Raw genomic sequence first — 18,478 nt, 5'->3', positions numbered from 1 at the left:
CATTTTAAAAAATCGATATGGAATATATAATATTAAATAATAGGCTACTGTATTAGCTCGGCAGACAGTCTCAAAGAAAACAGCAACCTCCAGCCAAAGTAATACACACATAAAGAATCTAATCAGTGTTTATTTGTTTGTATCTTGCAATAGTTATAATTGTATCATGCCTATAATTACCACTGCAGCCTTTTATTAGAGGATCAGTGCATTGAAAGCCTATAATATAGAGAGGTATAGTTGTATGGGTCAGTACACACATCCCACTCACGTCATGCAGTGGTGTCAGCATGCAGCATGTCTAATTAGTGGTGCTTGTGAAAGCAAAGCATAAATATTGTTATCTCACACCCAAGGGTCTCTGGGTGCCCCCAGGGGCCCCTGCCAAGTCTCAGCTCTGGCATAGTGGTGGGCTCTTTTGACTTTGGCTAGGTACTGAAGCACTGCATTTTTATTTGTTGAGAATAACAGTCAAAGCCTCTCTCATATCCTGTATTTATGACTGAGAGTGCCATTGGTTTGAACAGACAAAGACAGCAGCGGCACAGCGCTACCACGAGCAGCCTGTGTGCGCAGCCCATGTGTGCGGTGTGGACAGCAAGTGTCCACGTCCGTGCTATCGTTTGCTGAGTCAGGATGCACTCACTCGCGCTTCTCTTTGTTTTCCTTTATATTCTTATCTCATTGACCCATGAGCTTTGACGTTATGCTCAAGTGACGTTCGGTTTCAGGGCTCAGATTGTGCCATGCGTCCCGGGAAGCGCCGGATCCCTGTTTACGGTGGAGTATGAACTTCCTATAGCGCAGGATCCCCTTGATCGTTTCTGCCTGGATGTGAGTGTTTTTAGACGGATCATTGCGCACCTGACACTCTTTCGCTTTTCAAACGCGTGTTTAATGAATGAACCGTTCGCTTTTTCATTCTGCTGAGGGATTGTACCGTGTCCGACCTTCATTGCGGAAAACAGCCAGAGACTAATGTAAAAGCCCGCCGCTGAAGTACGTGCTCCCCGAGCCTTGATCCAGCGGACGGTTGTTGATCATGTAAGTATGCATATGATTCTTGCTTTGCCATGACCGAAGCCCCAATAGCTCAAAACTGACAGTTATGCTACAGTACCATGACATAAAAATCAATGCACTCAATGAACTGTTACTGGGCATTGACACATTGGCATTTGCACATAGCTTGCGTGTTGCAATAATAATATTAACAACAACAATCATATATATATATATATATATATATATATATATATATATATATATATATATATATATGTATGTATGATAGACGAATACTATAATAATATGTATACATGCAAATATTGCAGTAGCTATAAGATGCATTTGCATACAAAATAGGCTGTGTGCAATAGTAATAATTAGCACATAACTACAACAATCATATCAAAATACATATATACAGAGTCCAATATGGCATAATATAATGCATTTGGTCTCTTAACTGTAAATGTCTTTGTATTTTATCCTGGGCCCTGCATATGAAAATGGGCTTTCTACTCATAAAATAAATTAATAAATAAATCTATGTCATATTTAACCATAAAAATGTATTGTCTTACCAACTGTATCCTACATTTTCAAATTAAATTCATTTATTTATTTTCATTTGCATTTTAAAATCAATATTTAACAGTATAACAATAATAGTAATAATAATACATGTATTGCTTTATTTATATATATAATTTTATTAATTTATTTATTTTTGCTTAAAAATCACAGTAAAAAACTGATGCCTTTATAATTTTCACTGATAACTGTATACTTCATTAACTGATATAAAGTTAATATACAAATCTACTTGAACTTATGAAGTGTTGAACCAGTTACAGTTCTTACTGTATATGGAAAAGTAACGTACAGTTAAGCAGTTAACATTTTTACAGACCAGAGAGAGTTGAGGGCTTTGTGTAAATGCTGTGAGCTGTAATTGCTTATATATAAAGACAACTGGTTGGATTATAATTGTTAATCACTAAAGGCTTTTCTATGTCCCTCAGGTCTGTCCACATAGTGGCCTTGGGTAGTGAGTGTCCTGGGGGCGTCGGGCCTGGGGATGAGACGGCCGGCCCGGGACAGTTCCAAGGTGGCTTGTTGTGGAGTTACCTGGGCCACGGAGCTCGGGAATTGGATCCAAACTCGGTGACGCCATCAAGGCATCCCTTGAATCCTGCGTTTATGGAGTACCAGTCTAGAGTGTTCGGGGATGTCAGAGTGATGGTGCGGGATTGTCCTAGTTGGGTGAGTAACAGAGTGAATGAGAGAGGGATGATGGGATTCAAAAGCAGGATTAGGGTTTCTGCAAGGAAGGGAGTTGTTTCTGCCTGATTGGAGGACTAAGAGGAATTTAGCTATGGCAGTGATATCCATAAGCTGATTGGTGGAACAGATGCTGAGCTACTGAGATATGCCCTCTTAAACATCCCAGGTTAAAACCCTTCGTTTTAATCGCAGGACCTTTTGGATAGCGACTGGGCGAGCGTGCGGAGTGTTGTGGAGCAGGCCGACATTGTGGTCATTAAGTACTCGGTCAACGACAAACTGGCCTTTCAGCAGGTCCGAAACATCTATGCCCCAAGACTTCGCCCTCTTCTTCGACACTGGGGTGTTCCTGTGATTCTGGTAGCTGTGGGGGCGAGGCTAAATGGTGAGATGTGATTGGCTGTTTCTGTTTTGCATTTGTTTAGTGTTCACTTCAGGTATTTTTCTCTTTTACGAAATTTTAAAGAAAAATAAATGACAGTCAGCCTTTTGTAGTGCAGACTCGGGAGATAATGGATTTAATGGAAACAATTTAACTAAACTGTGGTTAAAAAATGCCTGATGGTTTTGCTTATGGAATGTGTGTGCTTAATTACTGTAAGCAGAGCAAATAATGTGAAGTACTAATGATAATTAGGATTATGCATAATTTAATCTTAATTACCTCAAGTCAATCATAGTATTATACAGTAAAACTGACTTTTAAACTTTCCTAAGAGCAACATTCACTTAATTTAAATGGAAGGAACACTATGGCACTGTGGTGTTGAACTAGTTAACCATTACTGATCTTCAAAAGCAACACAGCATATGAGAAGCTTCTGACTTCAAGGAAAAGGAAAAAGTCTGATCAAACCGAGATTTGGCGCTCTTTTGATGTGCTGAGCGCGGTTGCGCCGTGAGCATTTGTTGAATATGCTCATAGGTAAACATTTATAGACTGAAAGCCCTTAGACCACAGATTTGGCTCCATTCACTGTAAAAGCGGCAGCTCTGTGCTCACAGTGTGACCTTTGAGATGTATAATTCATCAAGATTCCATCCAGCTACATCGTTTATCCCTGAAGGATAATGGAGGAGAAACGAACACGATGGGTTTGTTTAAGACTTGCGAAATGGTTCTTGCTCTGGGTTTCTCAAACTAGGGCTCGTGAGTTGATGAAAAATTACTCATTTATTAGTTCATAAAAATGAAAAATTAAAACACTTACTAAAATACACATATTCTATTTGTTTTCTTTTGAAATATTTTGTTTATCTGCCTGTCGTGATTATTAGAGAATGGCGAACATGTGACACGTGTTGTTAAATTACTGAAAAATGACAAATTCTTTGGTGGTATCTCAAGTCAAAATTTTAGGTCAAAGGGGTTTGGCTGATAAACAAATTGGGAATGCCAGCTGTAGAGTTTTGCTTGTAATAAATATATTTTTCACATACTGTGAATTTTTTTCTCAATTTATTGTCAGGGTGTTGATTTGCAGTTGCTAGTTGGTTGCTTACAGGTGGCGATTACATTCAGTCAGTTGGAAATGTAGCAAGTGTGTAGCACAAACACTGCAGAATGAGATATTCACAGAGTTTAAAGGGGCAGTTCACCCAGAATTTATATTCTGTCATCATTTACCCGTACATGATTCCAAACCTGTATGACTTTCTTTTTCTGTAGCTACTTTACATTCATCCAAATAATTAGTTTATAATTGGACTGATGGCTCATGTAAACACCTCATTTGATCTGATTGAGCTTGATCTGAATTAAATTTTAATTGAAAGGGGTGAAGTAATCCTGAAATAATGCAATCAACATTAAAGGGATACTCCATCGCAAAATGAAAATTTTGTCATTAATCACTTACCCCCATGTCGTTCCAAACCCGTAAAAGCTTTGTTAGTCTTCGGAACACAATTTAAGATATTTTGGATGAAAACCGGTAGACTTGAGATTGTCCCACAGACTGCCAAATAAATAACAGTGTCAAGGTCCAGGAAAGTATGAAAAGCATCCTCAGAATAGTCCATCTGCCATCAGTGATTCAACCATAACATTCATATTAACACAACTTGAAGAATCTGAAATCAACTGACAAAACTTAGAACATATAAATATACCTCGTGGAACACAAAATTGGATATTTGGAAAAATACAATTAAAGTCAGTGGGCTTCAATGTTGTTTGGATCCCACTGACTTTCAAAATGTCTTCTTTTGAGCTCCACAGAAGAAATAAAGACAGGTTTTTAAACAACATGATGGTGAGTAAATGATGTCAGAATTTTCATTTTTGGGTGAACGATCCCTTTAGGATGTAGACTTGAGGGTTTGTTTACTTCTAATACTCCTAAGTATGAGCAATAGTGATATTCATGCTAATGGGTTTGTGTCATGAGAATTAGAGTGTAAACATGGCCAAAACATGCTCACACACACTCACGCGCTACATCTTTTTCCATTTCTCTGGGCTTTTTCTTTTATTGGCTACAGTGATTCATACCTCTTCCTGCCCGTGCCCTCTTCACATCTCTTTCTTCCACTCTTCCATTCTCACTCCATCTATCTCTCTCTATTTAGCTGTCTTTTCTTGCTATCATTTTACTTGCTCTTCTGTTCCCTCAGGCATTCGCCCTACTGGCCGGGCCAACTCTTCCTAACACACACACACACACACACATTGTTTTTATCCAGCTATCCCTGGTCTCTCATTCTGTCACTGCCACTCTCTCTCTGCCCATTGCACACACACATACTGAGGTTTAAATTTACGCTGGTATAAACTTGAGCTGGCATGTGTTATTACATAATATAGACTTGGATTTTGTCGCTCCATATGTCTGCCCGTTGACATCTCTTTGAACTTTATAAACTCTCTATCAGTACAAGTCGACATGTTTACATGCTTTATTTGGCCCCTTGCTCTACAAATGTCATTTGTATTGTGTATCAGTAATACGTTTGCATAAAAGTTGTAATCTATGGTTCCATGAAGAACCTTTAACATCCATGGACACTTTCCATCGCACAAAAAGTTCTTTATATTGGAAAAAGCTCTTTAGATTTATAAAATGTTGTTTACTCTAAGAAAAATATGGTTCTGTTCACTGAACGGTTCTTTTTGGAACCCAAAATGGATCTTTTGTGGAATCAAGGTGAAAAATGCTTTTGGAATCTTTATTTTTTAAGAGTGGATCACATTTTTATTATGTTTCCCACTGTCATCCTGTACAGATGAAGGCCCGCCGTGCACATGTCCACTGTGTGCATCCGACTGGAGCAGCTGTGTGCCCCACAGTGAGGGGCTCCAGCTGTCCAGGGACCTGGGGGCCACTTACCTGGAGCTGCCATCTCTAAACAACTTTTTTGTGGGTCGTTACTTTGGCAGTGTGGTAAGTGTCTCTTTTTCTCTTAATCATTGTTTTTAAAAAAAAGTCTCATTAGTATGCAGAAGAACTGTACTTGTGGTTTAGCGGTTCCAGGCTGGTAACCATAAGGTTGGAGGTTCAAACCCAGTAAGGGGTAATTTATAAACTCCATGCCTCAGGTGAAATATAAAACCAATCAGTCACCGAGACCAGTCGCTTCATAAGTCGTTTTGGATAAAAGCTTCTGCTAAATGGCTAATTAGAATTGAAACTGTAAGTTTTCTCATCCTTAAGCTTAAACACAATCAAAAAACAACAACAAAAAAAGAAACACTCTTATACAATGGACATCTATGTGGCAAGGCATTCTGGAAAGAAGGGTTAAATTAGTGCTAGATGATGATGTAAACCTTAAAATGTGCAGACAAAATATCCAATGTTGGTCGATAATTTTCCATTATTGCCAAATACAAGTATAGTGTATGAATCATGCATTCCTGCAATTTAATGTTACCAATTAAGATGTGCACAAAATCGCACAATTTCAAGAGAACTAACTTCACACAATATTTTATGGAAGTCATAAGAAACTGTACTTTAATATTATTTTTCCTTTTTTTGTTTGTTTGCTTTTTTTCCATGATCTCAGCTTAATTTTCATTATCTTGATATAACAAGCTATTTTCTTGTCATCTCGACTTAATTTTTTCATGATCTTCACAAAACAAAAAGTTTGTTTTCTTGTGATCTCATAGGACCCTTTATCCAACTCCTGTTGGGATCAGTGTACTATTGCTGTTGACTAATATGAAAAATGTATGAGATTGTTTTGATTTAATAGAAGCTGTTTACTCAATTCACTAAAAATATATGAAACAGAAAATGTACACTATCCGTTGACAAAGCGGTTTTGAACTCACTGGGCGGCATACTTTTATTAATCAGCCAATCTCGCCCCATAGACTTGCTAACATAACTGCAACTGTGATTTTTGTTGTAAAATGTACAGAAATTGTAAAAAAAAAAAAAAAAAAAAGGTACAAATTATTTAGTTTTAGTTACTGCCCCACTGACAAGCTGTTGTAGCCCTAAAAACACAACATTTTTTCTACATAGCTGCAAATATTCCACCATATTTGGTGTTGCTGTGATTTGTGGTGTATTTGGATGTTATTTACACGCTTGCCTTTGAATCCTCATACAGCTGGAATACTTCATGATTCAGTGTCTGAAGCAGAAAGCCAAAGAACGGCCAGATAAACGGCGGGGTCACAGGTTTAACGAGCCCCGCCCCCCTCATTTGGACCAGCCAGGTTAGTGGCTGATGAGATTTTCCTTCATTATTATGTAAATGATGTGTCTAGTGTTTGCATTTAAAGGAGATTCACAAAAAGATACTCATGCATCTTCCGACTTTTCCATTTCCCTTCACACCTGTCTAATTCTGGCTAATCTCACTAATAACTACTTGCAATTTGCTGGGCATCTTATCTTAATCTCTGCAAAGCACTCGGGCACAAATATGCACAAAATGACAATATTAATCAGTGACTGAGTCAATGGACTCGTCTGCCATTTAGATTAAAGGATTGACTGCTAAAGGCTGGAAGGATTCTGTGCAAGATGAGCACTGCTATGAGCACTGACACTTAAAACGGGAAGCCAAAGATTTCTGTAGTTTGTTGGTGTGGCTCCAACACCACTTAGGCTCTTTTTATAGAGCACAGCCCATAAAATATGAAGGGTACTGAATGCTGGGAAACTGTTGGTGTGGCTTCAAATAAATGGTTATGGAGTGCATAAATTACAGCAGTAATATATGAAAAATGTACCTTTAATACAGAAATGATGAATAAACAACATATGTTTGTGTGCTTGTTCTGTTTTGTTTTAACGCCTGGCGTTACTGTGGCCTTCCCATAATCCTCCTCGTTTGGGATTTGCTTTCACGTCACTTTTCTCACTGCTCCCGTCTTATTACCGTATCCCTTACTCACCCCGTCTCCTCTGCTTTGCTTGTCTCATCATTCTCTTTCTCCACCTTGTTTCCTTCACATTAAAATATCCTTAACCATCATCCTCCCCTGCTTAGCTCACCTTATTTCTCCCTTTCTCTTACTTATTTCTTTTATCTTCCTCTCCCTCACATCCTTTTGTACTTCCAGAGGTTCTTTAGAATTACCTACAGAAAACAATAATCACAGATAAGATCTTTTTAATATCACAGTTGTTTCTCCTAGAGAACATCAATATTAAATAGAGCAGCTGTCAGCAATATTGAGCACCTGCAAGGATGCATACAGTACTTTGAAAATACACTGGAAATAGAGTTTTAGCATAACTGTTTCAACATACTATGATTTGGGATTATTTTGAGAACATTTGAATTCTAATAATTCAAAGAGCACCAGAAATTATATGGCATCCGAACATTTTATTTTATTTATTTTTTTTGCAAGAAATTAATAATTGTATTCAGCAGGAATGTATTTAATTGATCAAATCTACAAACAAAAGTCAAAGATTTCAGTTTGAACTGATACAGTATTTCTCTTCATTCATTTGTTTTCTCTGGATTCTTACTCCATGCCAATATTAATTGTCTTATTTGTGTCTATTTGAAAGTATTTTAGGAGAAAATTCAGCTCTTAATTAGATACTTAAATGAAACATAACTCAGACCCACATTTAGTCTCTTGAGCTACGAAAGAGCAACATCTGAGCAATAAAGCTGTCCTATAACATCCTGTCCATGTCTTTCAGCGCGTCTTCCCCCGGTGAGAGTGGAGGAGTCCACCTTCTCTCAGGACTTGCAGTGGCTCCTCGAACGCGGAGTTCAGTTTGCTGATGTGGCGTTCTACGCCGGGGACTCTGGGAAGGAGTTGGGCTGGGCGCACGCGTCCGTTCTGTGTGCCGTCAGCCCATACTTCAGACAGCTGCTGGTGGGACGGCAGGCCTGGGAAAGGCCTGTTTCGCGCTGCACGTGCAGGGAAAGAGATGGCCCCCACTCACTTTTGTCCACCTGGGATGGAGGCATAGATGATCTACCCAGAGCCGACGGACACCCTCCCGGACACCTCTCACGGCTGGTTGTGAAGGACCCACTACTCTGTTTATGCCTGTGGGAGACGTTAATGTTTCTTTACAGAGGTGAGAGAGAACGTGCGCTGCTTGCAATATTGCGGCTGATGTTGTTCAAGGCAACTACAGTTAGATAAAGGGCACAATATATTGACATTTATGGCTTTTTCTTTCCATTAGAAAGAAAAATCACAGATGAGATCTTTAGAAAAAAATGACATTAAATATAGAGAGCAAATGGAGACCTTTACTTAAGCAAAGGAATTTTCTTGAAAAAAAAACACGCTAATAATCATATAAAACATTTGTAATACTTACCAAAAAAATGTAATATTTGCTATATATATATATATATATATATATATATATATATATATATATAATTCCCCTGAGCTATGAAAAAAAGACACCGCAATCATATAAAAAAAATATTTTAAATATTTAGTTTTATTTTATTTACTGAGAGCCAAGTAAAAGCTAGTAATCACATAAAAATATTCTAAATATGTTTTATTTATTTTATTTTATCTCATTTATTTTTTACTGAGAATCGAATTCTCCTGAGTTACGAAAGAGCAAATTTCCTCTAGGTAGAGCTTCTTTTATTGCTGGTGTGCCAGCAGCATTTCTTTTTCCATGAAGAATCCTGTCACAACTGTGAATATGAAGCGAGATTAGCATTATTGAAGGAAACGGTTTGAAAATGCTTCCTCAGTTCTGCTGGTTTAGGCGTCTCAATTGAGTTACGGTTGACATTTTTTTCTCCCATTCACTGCCTTATCTCTTCAGCTCTGCAATTGTGTTTTCTTTTGTGTTTGAAATGAAGGATTTTTATAGGACGGTTTCATAATTAAAATGGCTTTAGTCTGGAGGCTGTTTGTTTGTGTCTAAGGCCTGGGTGATTTATGCTTCTCTACACGTGCATGTATGACGGCAGTCCACTCTATGAGACCCTGGAGCTGTGAGGCTGATTACCATGCTTGGGAGGACAGAGAGATCTGTGTATGTGTGTGTGCATGTGCTTGTTTTAAGTGTGTGTGTGACTGTATATGCATATGAGGCAACATAAGAGAGAAAAACCAGAAGATATGATGTACAATATTTGTGCCTCTATATTTTGAATTTATGGTTATAAAGTGCTGAATCTCACAAAACATCCCAGTAAGTCATGTTATATTTTACCCCAAAATAAAAAGAAGGAATTAAAGAATTATGTTAATAAAATGTTGACTGTTTTTGGACCATTAAGATTTTTTGCATTGTGCCATTATTTTCATGTCAGGTAAGCACCTTCTCCTCCCAAATTCTCATTACCCTAATATAATGCAATACAACCAAACAATTAATAAAACAAACAAACAAACAAACATTTTCTCCTTAAAATCAAAGAAAATAATGTTTTTCTTAAATAAAAGTTTTTTTTTACATTTTTATGGCAATTAAGTATTTTTCATTACCATACTGCAATAAATGGTTATCATAAAATATTTACATTTTATCATACTATTTGTTAAACTGCCTTTATTTTATGCTGATTTAAAATTAATTGTATTATAGTACTTTACAGTAGAGAATCTAACGACAGTCACCACCACTGGGAATAATGGAAATAACAAAATAACAAAAAATTAAGCATCCAGACACATTAAGGTAATGAGGATTGCCTTCAGTAATTTTTTGTTTATTTTGGCAGCTATAATAATATTGACACCTAGTGGTGTGATTCATTCACTCAAGTACACAATTGTGATTCTATGCTTGTATTAGTCTACCACAACATTCCTCATAAGTCAGGAGTATTACATCCTGTTTTCCATTCTTTGGGAACTCCGATGAAAATGGGGGCTGCAAGGATGGGCATGCATCTCAATCAGGTGTTCAGTCGGGGCTTTAACAGTCCAGGAAACAGGAATGGATATTACTGACTCATTTATCAGAGTGAGGCCATGCTCAGAAGGTGAAAAGGTGAGGCCCATACAGATGAGATCCTCTCAGCCCGCTGCTGATATATAGTGTGATATTTCCAGAGGCCATTTTTCTACCATGAGCCAAGGGCAGTCATTACATTAACGTAAATGATGCACGGAAACTCATTGTGCATGGTTCTTTCGGATCAAATCCCGCTCAGTTTGTGTCTAGACAGATTTATGAATGAGGCCGAGTTAATGTTAAATCAGCTGAACTGTGACGGATGAACATTTTTATGTGACAGAACAGTGGAAACTATATCTACTATGAAATAACACCAGCTAATTATTAATTTTATTTTCTTAGCTGCCACCAAGAAAGCTTGATTCTTGTGGAAAACAGCTGTTCTACCACCTTATTAGAGGGTTTTTGTATCCTGGTATAGTTCACGGAGAAGAGAAAGCTGAGAAAAGGCTCAGACAACCTTGTTATTAAAGTTGAGACTGAATCCACCAGCCCTGTACACTGGGTTCTGCCACGAAGAACCTTTAACATTCATGGGACCTTAATATACAACACAAGGTTATTTAGATTTTTTAAATGTTCCACACAAGGTTCTTTTAAGGACTGTTTGCCGAAAGGTTCTTTTGGGTTCTTCTATGGCATCGATTTGAAAACTCCCTTCCGAAATCTTTAATTATAAGAGTGTAGCTCCACTGAGGGGTTGAACGGCTGGTTAAGCTCCAGCAGATCTGAGCAGCAAGTGTAAAAGTTAGAGATTTACTCCACGGTCAGCCGGACAGCCAGTTAATGCATGTGCGAGCAGGATGCTTTCATGGGTCAGTGCGTGTTAATTATGTGTATTTTTTTTCGCAGGGGCCTGGGAATGGGAATACTTGGAGGAAGCCATTGCTGAAAAACTGAAGAACCCTTTGGCCATGGCCCAGCTGATGGACAGGATACGCTCATTCGTTGGGAGAGAAAAGGTATCCCTCTGACAGACAGGAGGCGCTCTGATGATAGAACTGAACTGTGCAAAGGGTCATTTTTTTATGATTTGCATGGCTGACCTGATTTCTCAATTATAAATGCTCACATTATTAACAGTATTCATAGCCTCAGATTGTGCACTGCAGTGTTGATTCGTTCTGGTTGCAGGCCCCCAGGGACACACCCACACCACGCTCTCAACAAGGTCCTTTGACACTAGGAAGCCTCTTCAATTCCCCTCTATACTCTGATGTCATCTTCATGGTGCAAGGCAAGAGTCAATTCTAACCCTGCATGTGCATGAACATGTACACACACAGGCAAACACAACGATGCATTGATTCAGAGTGCTCAAAGGTGGAAAGTACAAGGGAAGGGCTTGTGTTTGAGTCAGAGCTCGTCTGTAATGCTTGACCCCATGGGTGTGTTTAAGAGATCAGCTGTGCGTCTGCTTTCAGGAAGCGTGCTACCAGCGCACAGAGCTGTACTTGTGGCCCGTTGTGATGTTATGGCTGCCATGTTCAGTGGGAAGTACGCAGAGGCACGAAGTCGTGTGGTGCCAATCCATGGAGTCTCATCTGATACCTTTCTAGCTTTCCTGGAGTACCTCTACACTGACACCTGCTGTCCAGGTGAGAATGTGGTTTTCAAGGCTTTTAAAGCAGGGGTGTCCAAACCTATCAACCAGAGGTTAGCTTTAAGTTTAACTCAAATGAAACACACCTGAACCAGCTAATCAAGGTCTTCAGGCTCACTAGAAACTTCCAGGCAAGTGTGTTGGAACTGGTTGGAGAAAAACCAGGAGCAGGATTTGACAACCCTGCTTTAAGGGTTAACAATATAAATTGTCATCACCCTCGCCCTCATGTCATTCCAAACCATCATTAACTTTCTTCCGTTGAACTAAAGAAGTTATTTTTGAAGAACTGTCCAAAACAACATCAGACCGCACTGACTTGCACTGTATGGAGAAAAAAAAAGACATTTCTTTTTTTTTTTAACAACATGAAGATGTATAATTGATAAAAAAAAAAGACATTCCTTTTTTTTTTTTTACAACACGAAGATGTATATTTTATAATAGAGTTTTTATTTTTGGGGGTGCTATCCTTTTTGGTGAAAGTGTTTCAGATGTGCTAATACACTATATAATAAGATGATTGCCAATGTCTGAGTATCAAAGATTTCAAAGATTTACATGGCTCACCTGATTTCTCAATTAAAAATGGTAACAGTACTAACAGCATTCATGGGTGAACTATCCCTTTAAATAATTTGCTTCATAAAATAGTGTTTTATTGAAAACTTACATAACAGTTCAAAAGTTTGGGATCAGTAAGATTTTTAAATGTTTTTGAAAGAAGTATCTTGTAGCTGTATTTAGTTGATGAAACAAATACAGTAAAAACAGTAACATTGTGAAATATTATTACTATTTAAAATAACTGCTTTCTAATTTAAAATATTCTATCATTTATTCCTGTGATGGCAAAGCAGCAATTACTCCAGCCTTCAGAAATTATTCTAATATGCCGATTTGCTGCTCAAGTAACTATTTATTTTCTTTTTATAATATTAGGTAATAATATTAATATTTACAATATTAAGTGAGAATGAAGGGGTTCTTCTGTTTGTTGTGCCAAACAATGGGCTTTTATATTCACTGTATAGTGCAACATAATCCAGATGTTTACAATCAGAATAACATGTAGTGATTCAGGTCGTATTTATCATTAAACAACGAAGGAAGGTTTAGTATGTCAGATTGCTTCACTCATTCTGTCAATCAATGTGATGGATGATTCGCCGTTCATATTGAAGACGTTAAACAATGCTGTTGAGAGAAAAGATGCAAATAAAGACTGAGCTTGATTGGCAGTGGGTGAATCTGAACTGAGGTTGATGGAGGGGAAAACAGGAGGTGATTGACAGTGCTGTGTGTCTGTGTGTTCAGCCAGTGTGCTGCAGGCCATGGCCGTGCTCGTCTGCGCAGAGATGTACCAAGTGAAACGGCTGCAGCACCTGTGTGAGGTGTGTGTCTGTGCGTATCTTCAGAGTATGCCCAGTCGAGAGCTAGCATCTATGGGCATCAGCGTGATTCGCTTACTGAGGAGAGCAAAGGTGAGTCTTTGCATCTCTATGTCAACAGTGGTGTTTAATGACTTTTTGTTTGATAAAGGATTATTTCCTTTGCTTTGAGTGCTTTGGACCCATAATATCACAATAGAACACTGCTAACGGTTAAAATATATATACCCCATATTGCCTATTTAAAAAAAAAAAAAAAAAAAAAGTATGTGAACCAGTTTGCAAAGACATATTTTTCAAACTATTTAAACATTTGGGGTTGGTAAGATTTTTAAGTTTTTTTTTTTTTTTTTTTTTTTTTTTTTTTTTTTTTTTTTTTGGTCAGCACAAGAAGCCACTTGTGCTGACCAATGTTGAATTAAATTGATCAAAAATACTGTAAAAATAATAATATTGAGAAATTGAATATACCTGTTTTCTATTTTAATATATTTTAAAATATTCCTTTGATAGCAAAGCAGATTTTTCAGCATCATTACTCCAGTCTTCAGTCTCTTCAGAAATCATACAAATATGTTGATTTTTTTATCATAATCAGTGTTGAAAACAGCTTAATATTTTTGATGGAAACTGTGATTCATTTTTTTTTTTTTTTTCAGAATTCTTTGATGAATAGAAAGTTAAAAAGATCACTAAATTGTCAATAAGATTATTGTTATTGTAGTATTAATTATACACTATCATTGTTTTTATTAATATTTTTAATTAGCTGTTATCTTTTTATTGTTTTTATTTGAATTTTTGTTTATTCATTTTACGTAGATTTGTCTTTTTTATGTACTTTTAGGTAGCTGCCAAAGCAATTTCAAAAGTTTTAAAATGTTTTTCATCTATTATTTATAGATTTTTCAATTACTGAAAATTATTTCTGATAGTTTTAGTTAATAATAACAGCATTGTATACTACACACTGTATTAAATCATAGGGTTTTTCCATGCACACCAAACATTTGCTTACAAAATTGCTAAAAAATAGTATAAGTACAGTATATACTATCCCAAAAATGCCATCTGTGATACTTCCATGTTTATCATTAGTCTCTAACATTCTATCTGATCTCAAGCTCGCTCTCTCTCTCATCACAGTGTCACAACGCTGACCAGCTATATGTCTGGCTCCTCCACTTCATTGCCAATAACTACCTGATCTTCAGCCACAAGCCTGACTTCCTGGAGCTATCAGGTGAGAAGACCGCTTGAACACCTGGAAAGCATGTTCAAGCACATTAAATCAAATGCACACACACAATCATCTCTAACTGTGACAAAAGCCTGTTCCCAACACCCTGAGAGCACTTCTAACAGCTGGTGCTGCACATAAGCCCATGCAAATCACTACCGGCTTCTGTTAAAGCTCTATGCTGAAACACTGAGAGGAAATGTAAGGTCACTTTTGAAATGAATGAATCATCATCACACCTAATTAGCACATCCTGCCCTTCCACACGCACTTGGAGAATAAATAAAAGAGTGTCACCTCATGAATTGTGTATTTGTGAGTCAATGAATGGAACGAGCAAACCGTGACAGGAAAAAATTTAATTTTTCATCAAGCTCCCTTCAGGTTTTTTAGAACTTCAGAACTTCTAATTTCTATTCTTTTATACACTCAATGAGAAACACATATAGAGACAATTACATTACTTTTAGCCCATATTTCAATTGAAGAACAAGATAAAGAAAAATCTGGTGGACGGATATAATGCTTTGCACTGGAATTCAGAATGAGGGATTGTTATATCAATATAAGTCCCGATGATGCTTTTTTGACAGACGAGGAGCGCGAGCAGGTGGAGCGTCTGCGCTGGCCCTCCAGAGGTTACCTACAGGAGCTCAGCGAGTACCAGCAACGTAGGCGGCAGATCCGCAAGTCTCGCTGCAGCATCATGTGACCCCTTCTTGACGCCCTGCGGACCGGAAGGGAGGGCGAAAAACAGAGGATGCAAATTGGAGATTTATTCAAATACAGGATGAAAGAGACCTTTGTTTGACCTCTGGGTTGATGGTGGATTCTCATGTACTGTATTCACACGAACACTGACCTCTGACCCTGTGATATTAAGCAGACAGCTGTGAATTCTCACTGGTGGATACTATGCACCGGTACTCTTCTATGTGGATAATACTATATGAACAATTCCGCCTGATTGGTGCAATAAACTTCCTCTGCGATGGATTAACCCCAAAGTATTAAACAGGGTAGGGTCGATCTTATACTCTCTCCAGAGACTGATATGTCACTGTCATGATCAACCATGTTATGTCATGGTGAGATTTCTTTCGTTCTGAATTCAGTGGTTACTCCGGCAATATGACTTGAATAAATTTCATATATGTATTTTTTTCCCCCATGAGATTAATTTGATGTAACTATTTTTGTAACATGTACATCTGAGACTTTTATTTCAACCAATAACGTACAAAGTACGCATCAAGCATGTGGATCGCCTCTTAGTGAAGTTGGTATGGTCGACGTAGAGCCAATTCTGGCTGTCTTTAGTCTAATCCAGTTATGTTGACCCTCATCTCATGCAGAATAAAGACATTTTAGAAGGATGTGCATTTGTTCTGAGAGTCTGTGGCTTAAATCTAAACCATACAAAGTCATACAATAGCATACAATTGTTTGAAACATTTATCATTACATAATGCATTCTGTTTAACCATACATACTGCACAGTATTGAATTAGTAAACTAGTATTTTATTCAATTCAATTGTAGGGGCATCATCTTTGTGTAAAAATGCTGTACTTTTGGCAGTCCAATCAACTGAGAACAGTAAAAGATGTTAAAATTCACAGATTATTAATTACACTAAAAATTGACGGTTGAGCACATATTGCACTATGATGCATGTTTGCTCTGAGAGTCTTTGGCTTAAAACCTGCTAAACCTGTGGTTCTCAAGAGGTGGGTCGTGACCCAAAAATGAATCACAAGTCTGTTCTTATATGGTCGTTGATGGTGGGACAAGCAATGCCACTGTAGATGAAAACTATGTAGGGTAACAGACAACATGAGCCAAACATGGTTATTAAAGTTAAGTGAAATTGTGTTACTTGAAAACTAGTTGCCAAAGCAACATGTCTCATTTTAAATAACTAAAGCACTGAAATAAAGTCTACAGTACATAGACATATAAAAAACCAAAAGCTAATAAAGGTGACAAATAACTATAAGGAGAGTATTGTTTAAAATGGTAAGCAGAGACTAGTTTAAAATGGAAAACGAAAATAAACAATTTCAGTGATACTAAAATAACACTGGAACCAGATTGCATTTAAATTGTAGGTTAAATATGGTTTGTGCTGACCAAATATGTTTTGTGGAATGAATTACAAAAGCCGTTTTTAAAAAACATTTTATGGATATTTTTGTGTCTGATACACAATTTTGTGTTGGTGGCCACTTGATGACTAATGTAAAATCTGGGCCCTTAACCAGTGGTGTAATTATGTTATATATTTTGTTTTTAATATTTTATGAAGAAGGACTGTGAAGTACACCTTCACTGCAGAGATCCGATTGCCTGCAACATGCCTTCCAGTTTTCCAGAACGGTCCAGACTGTCGACGTCACTTCCTCCTCCAATACACTGTTCCCCTATGAAGACCCGAGGAACCTGCAAAGAATACATGGAGAATGCATGGATGTAAATAAATGGAATAAATTACACGGCAAATGAATAAAGCATATGATTAAACATTTGCAATAGGCAGGGACAAAGCTGCTGGTCAAACCCAGCATTTGTGTGAATAAGCGGGTAAAAGCAATCTCGTCATATGTGCCACCATAATAATAATAATAAACCATAGTACTGAAAACTCAATTAGAAAATTTCATTTTAAGTTCATACATAGTTGCATTTTAGGCTCTATATTTAGAATTAAAGTAACTGTGATTGTGTGACGTAATGACTGACGGTCTGGTCTGATATAACAAAATTTTTTATATATAATACTACAATACAATAATAATATGTATAATACACCATTGTCAAAGTAATGTTACTCACGGTGCGGGCGCCTGTGATCTGTTGAAGACAGTCTTGTATGCTGCCCATGTCACTGCGTCCGCTGATGTCAATCAAATCCAAGTGTCCACTTTTGAATTTATATTTCGACAAAACATCCTTAGCGAGTATGCAGTAAGGACAGGTCGGCTTCAAGAACACAACTACTTTGTCACCCTTAATTTGCGCTTTAACAAATTCTGCCATTGTTCTTGATGTAAACAAGCACAGCTGTCCTCGTCTCCGGAGCAGTTCTTATCCGGGCCTGTGAGTCGTGTAAATTAGTTCCCTTCGGTTTACACCCTTCAAAAGTGACTGAGGCGGGATTAAAATTAACCACACCGAGGTGAAGTACAAAATGGGTTGGAGGCACTATTGGGGTTTATGAACGAACTTGGGTTTTCGAACGAATCTTTTAGAAGACTGACTCGTTCTCTTTCACCCTTGTTCACGGTTTTCAGCGTTCTATCTTCACTTCAAAGTCGGACGATGGTGCAAACCAATAGGATTCGAGTGTGGACCCTGAGAGCATATTTCATTGGTTGGGTTTATGAACCGATACGCCCCCTTCACTGTGAACAGGTTTTTGGAGCGGGAGCGGCACTGAACAAGACTTGTATAATATAAAAAAAAAAAATTAACTCATACACAATAATACATTTAGGACATTACTGGCACTTGGAATTTGTATAGGCTATTGTTTTCCTATATTTTATTCCTTGATATAAGTCAGTTAGCAAAACGCGTATTT

General features: G+C 37.6%; 2 protein-coding genes across 2 annotated transcripts; one reads left to right on the top strand and one right to left on the bottom strand.

The window, feature by feature from the left end:
* Positions 1-483: 483 nt before the first annotated feature.
* Positions 484-16,271, top strand: LOC109045216 (rho-related BTB domain-containing protein 3). Its single transcript, XM_042778753.1, has 12 exons — positions 484-1,044; positions 2,028-2,268; positions 2,482-2,674; positions 5,515-5,672; positions 6,853-6,961; positions 8,412-8,798; positions 11,514-11,623; positions 11,796-11,898; positions 12,086-12,259; positions 13,582-13,748; positions 14,802-14,898; positions 15,489-16,271. Coding segments are annotated over exons 1-12 (1,860 nt in total). The 5' UTR covers positions 484-1,042; the 3' UTR covers positions 15,608-16,271.
* On the bottom strand, positions 15,240-18,212 carry LOC109045221 (glutaredoxin-1-like). The gene is made up of 3 exons (XM_019063070.2): positions 17,731-18,212; positions 17,222-17,337; positions 15,240-15,622 (listed from the first exon to the last, which is right to left on the bottom strand). Exons 1-2 carry the CDS (start codon positions 17,932-17,934, stop codon positions 17,224-17,226), a joined length of 318 nt encoding a protein of 105 aa, XP_018918615.1. The 5' UTR covers positions 17,935-18,212; the 3' UTR covers positions 15,240-15,622; positions 17,222-17,223.
* Between the last annotated feature and the right edge of the window lie 266 nt (positions 18,213-18,478).

This window comes from Cyprinus carpio, chromosome A21, assembly GCF_018340385.1.
Source record: "Cyprinus carpio isolate SPL01 chromosome A21, ASM1834038v1, whole genome shotgun sequence".
NCBI lineage: Eukaryota > Metazoa > Chordata > Actinopteri > Cypriniformes > Cyprinidae > Cyprinus > Cyprinus carpio.
This window is presented reverse-complemented; position numbering and strand designations above follow the sequence as displayed.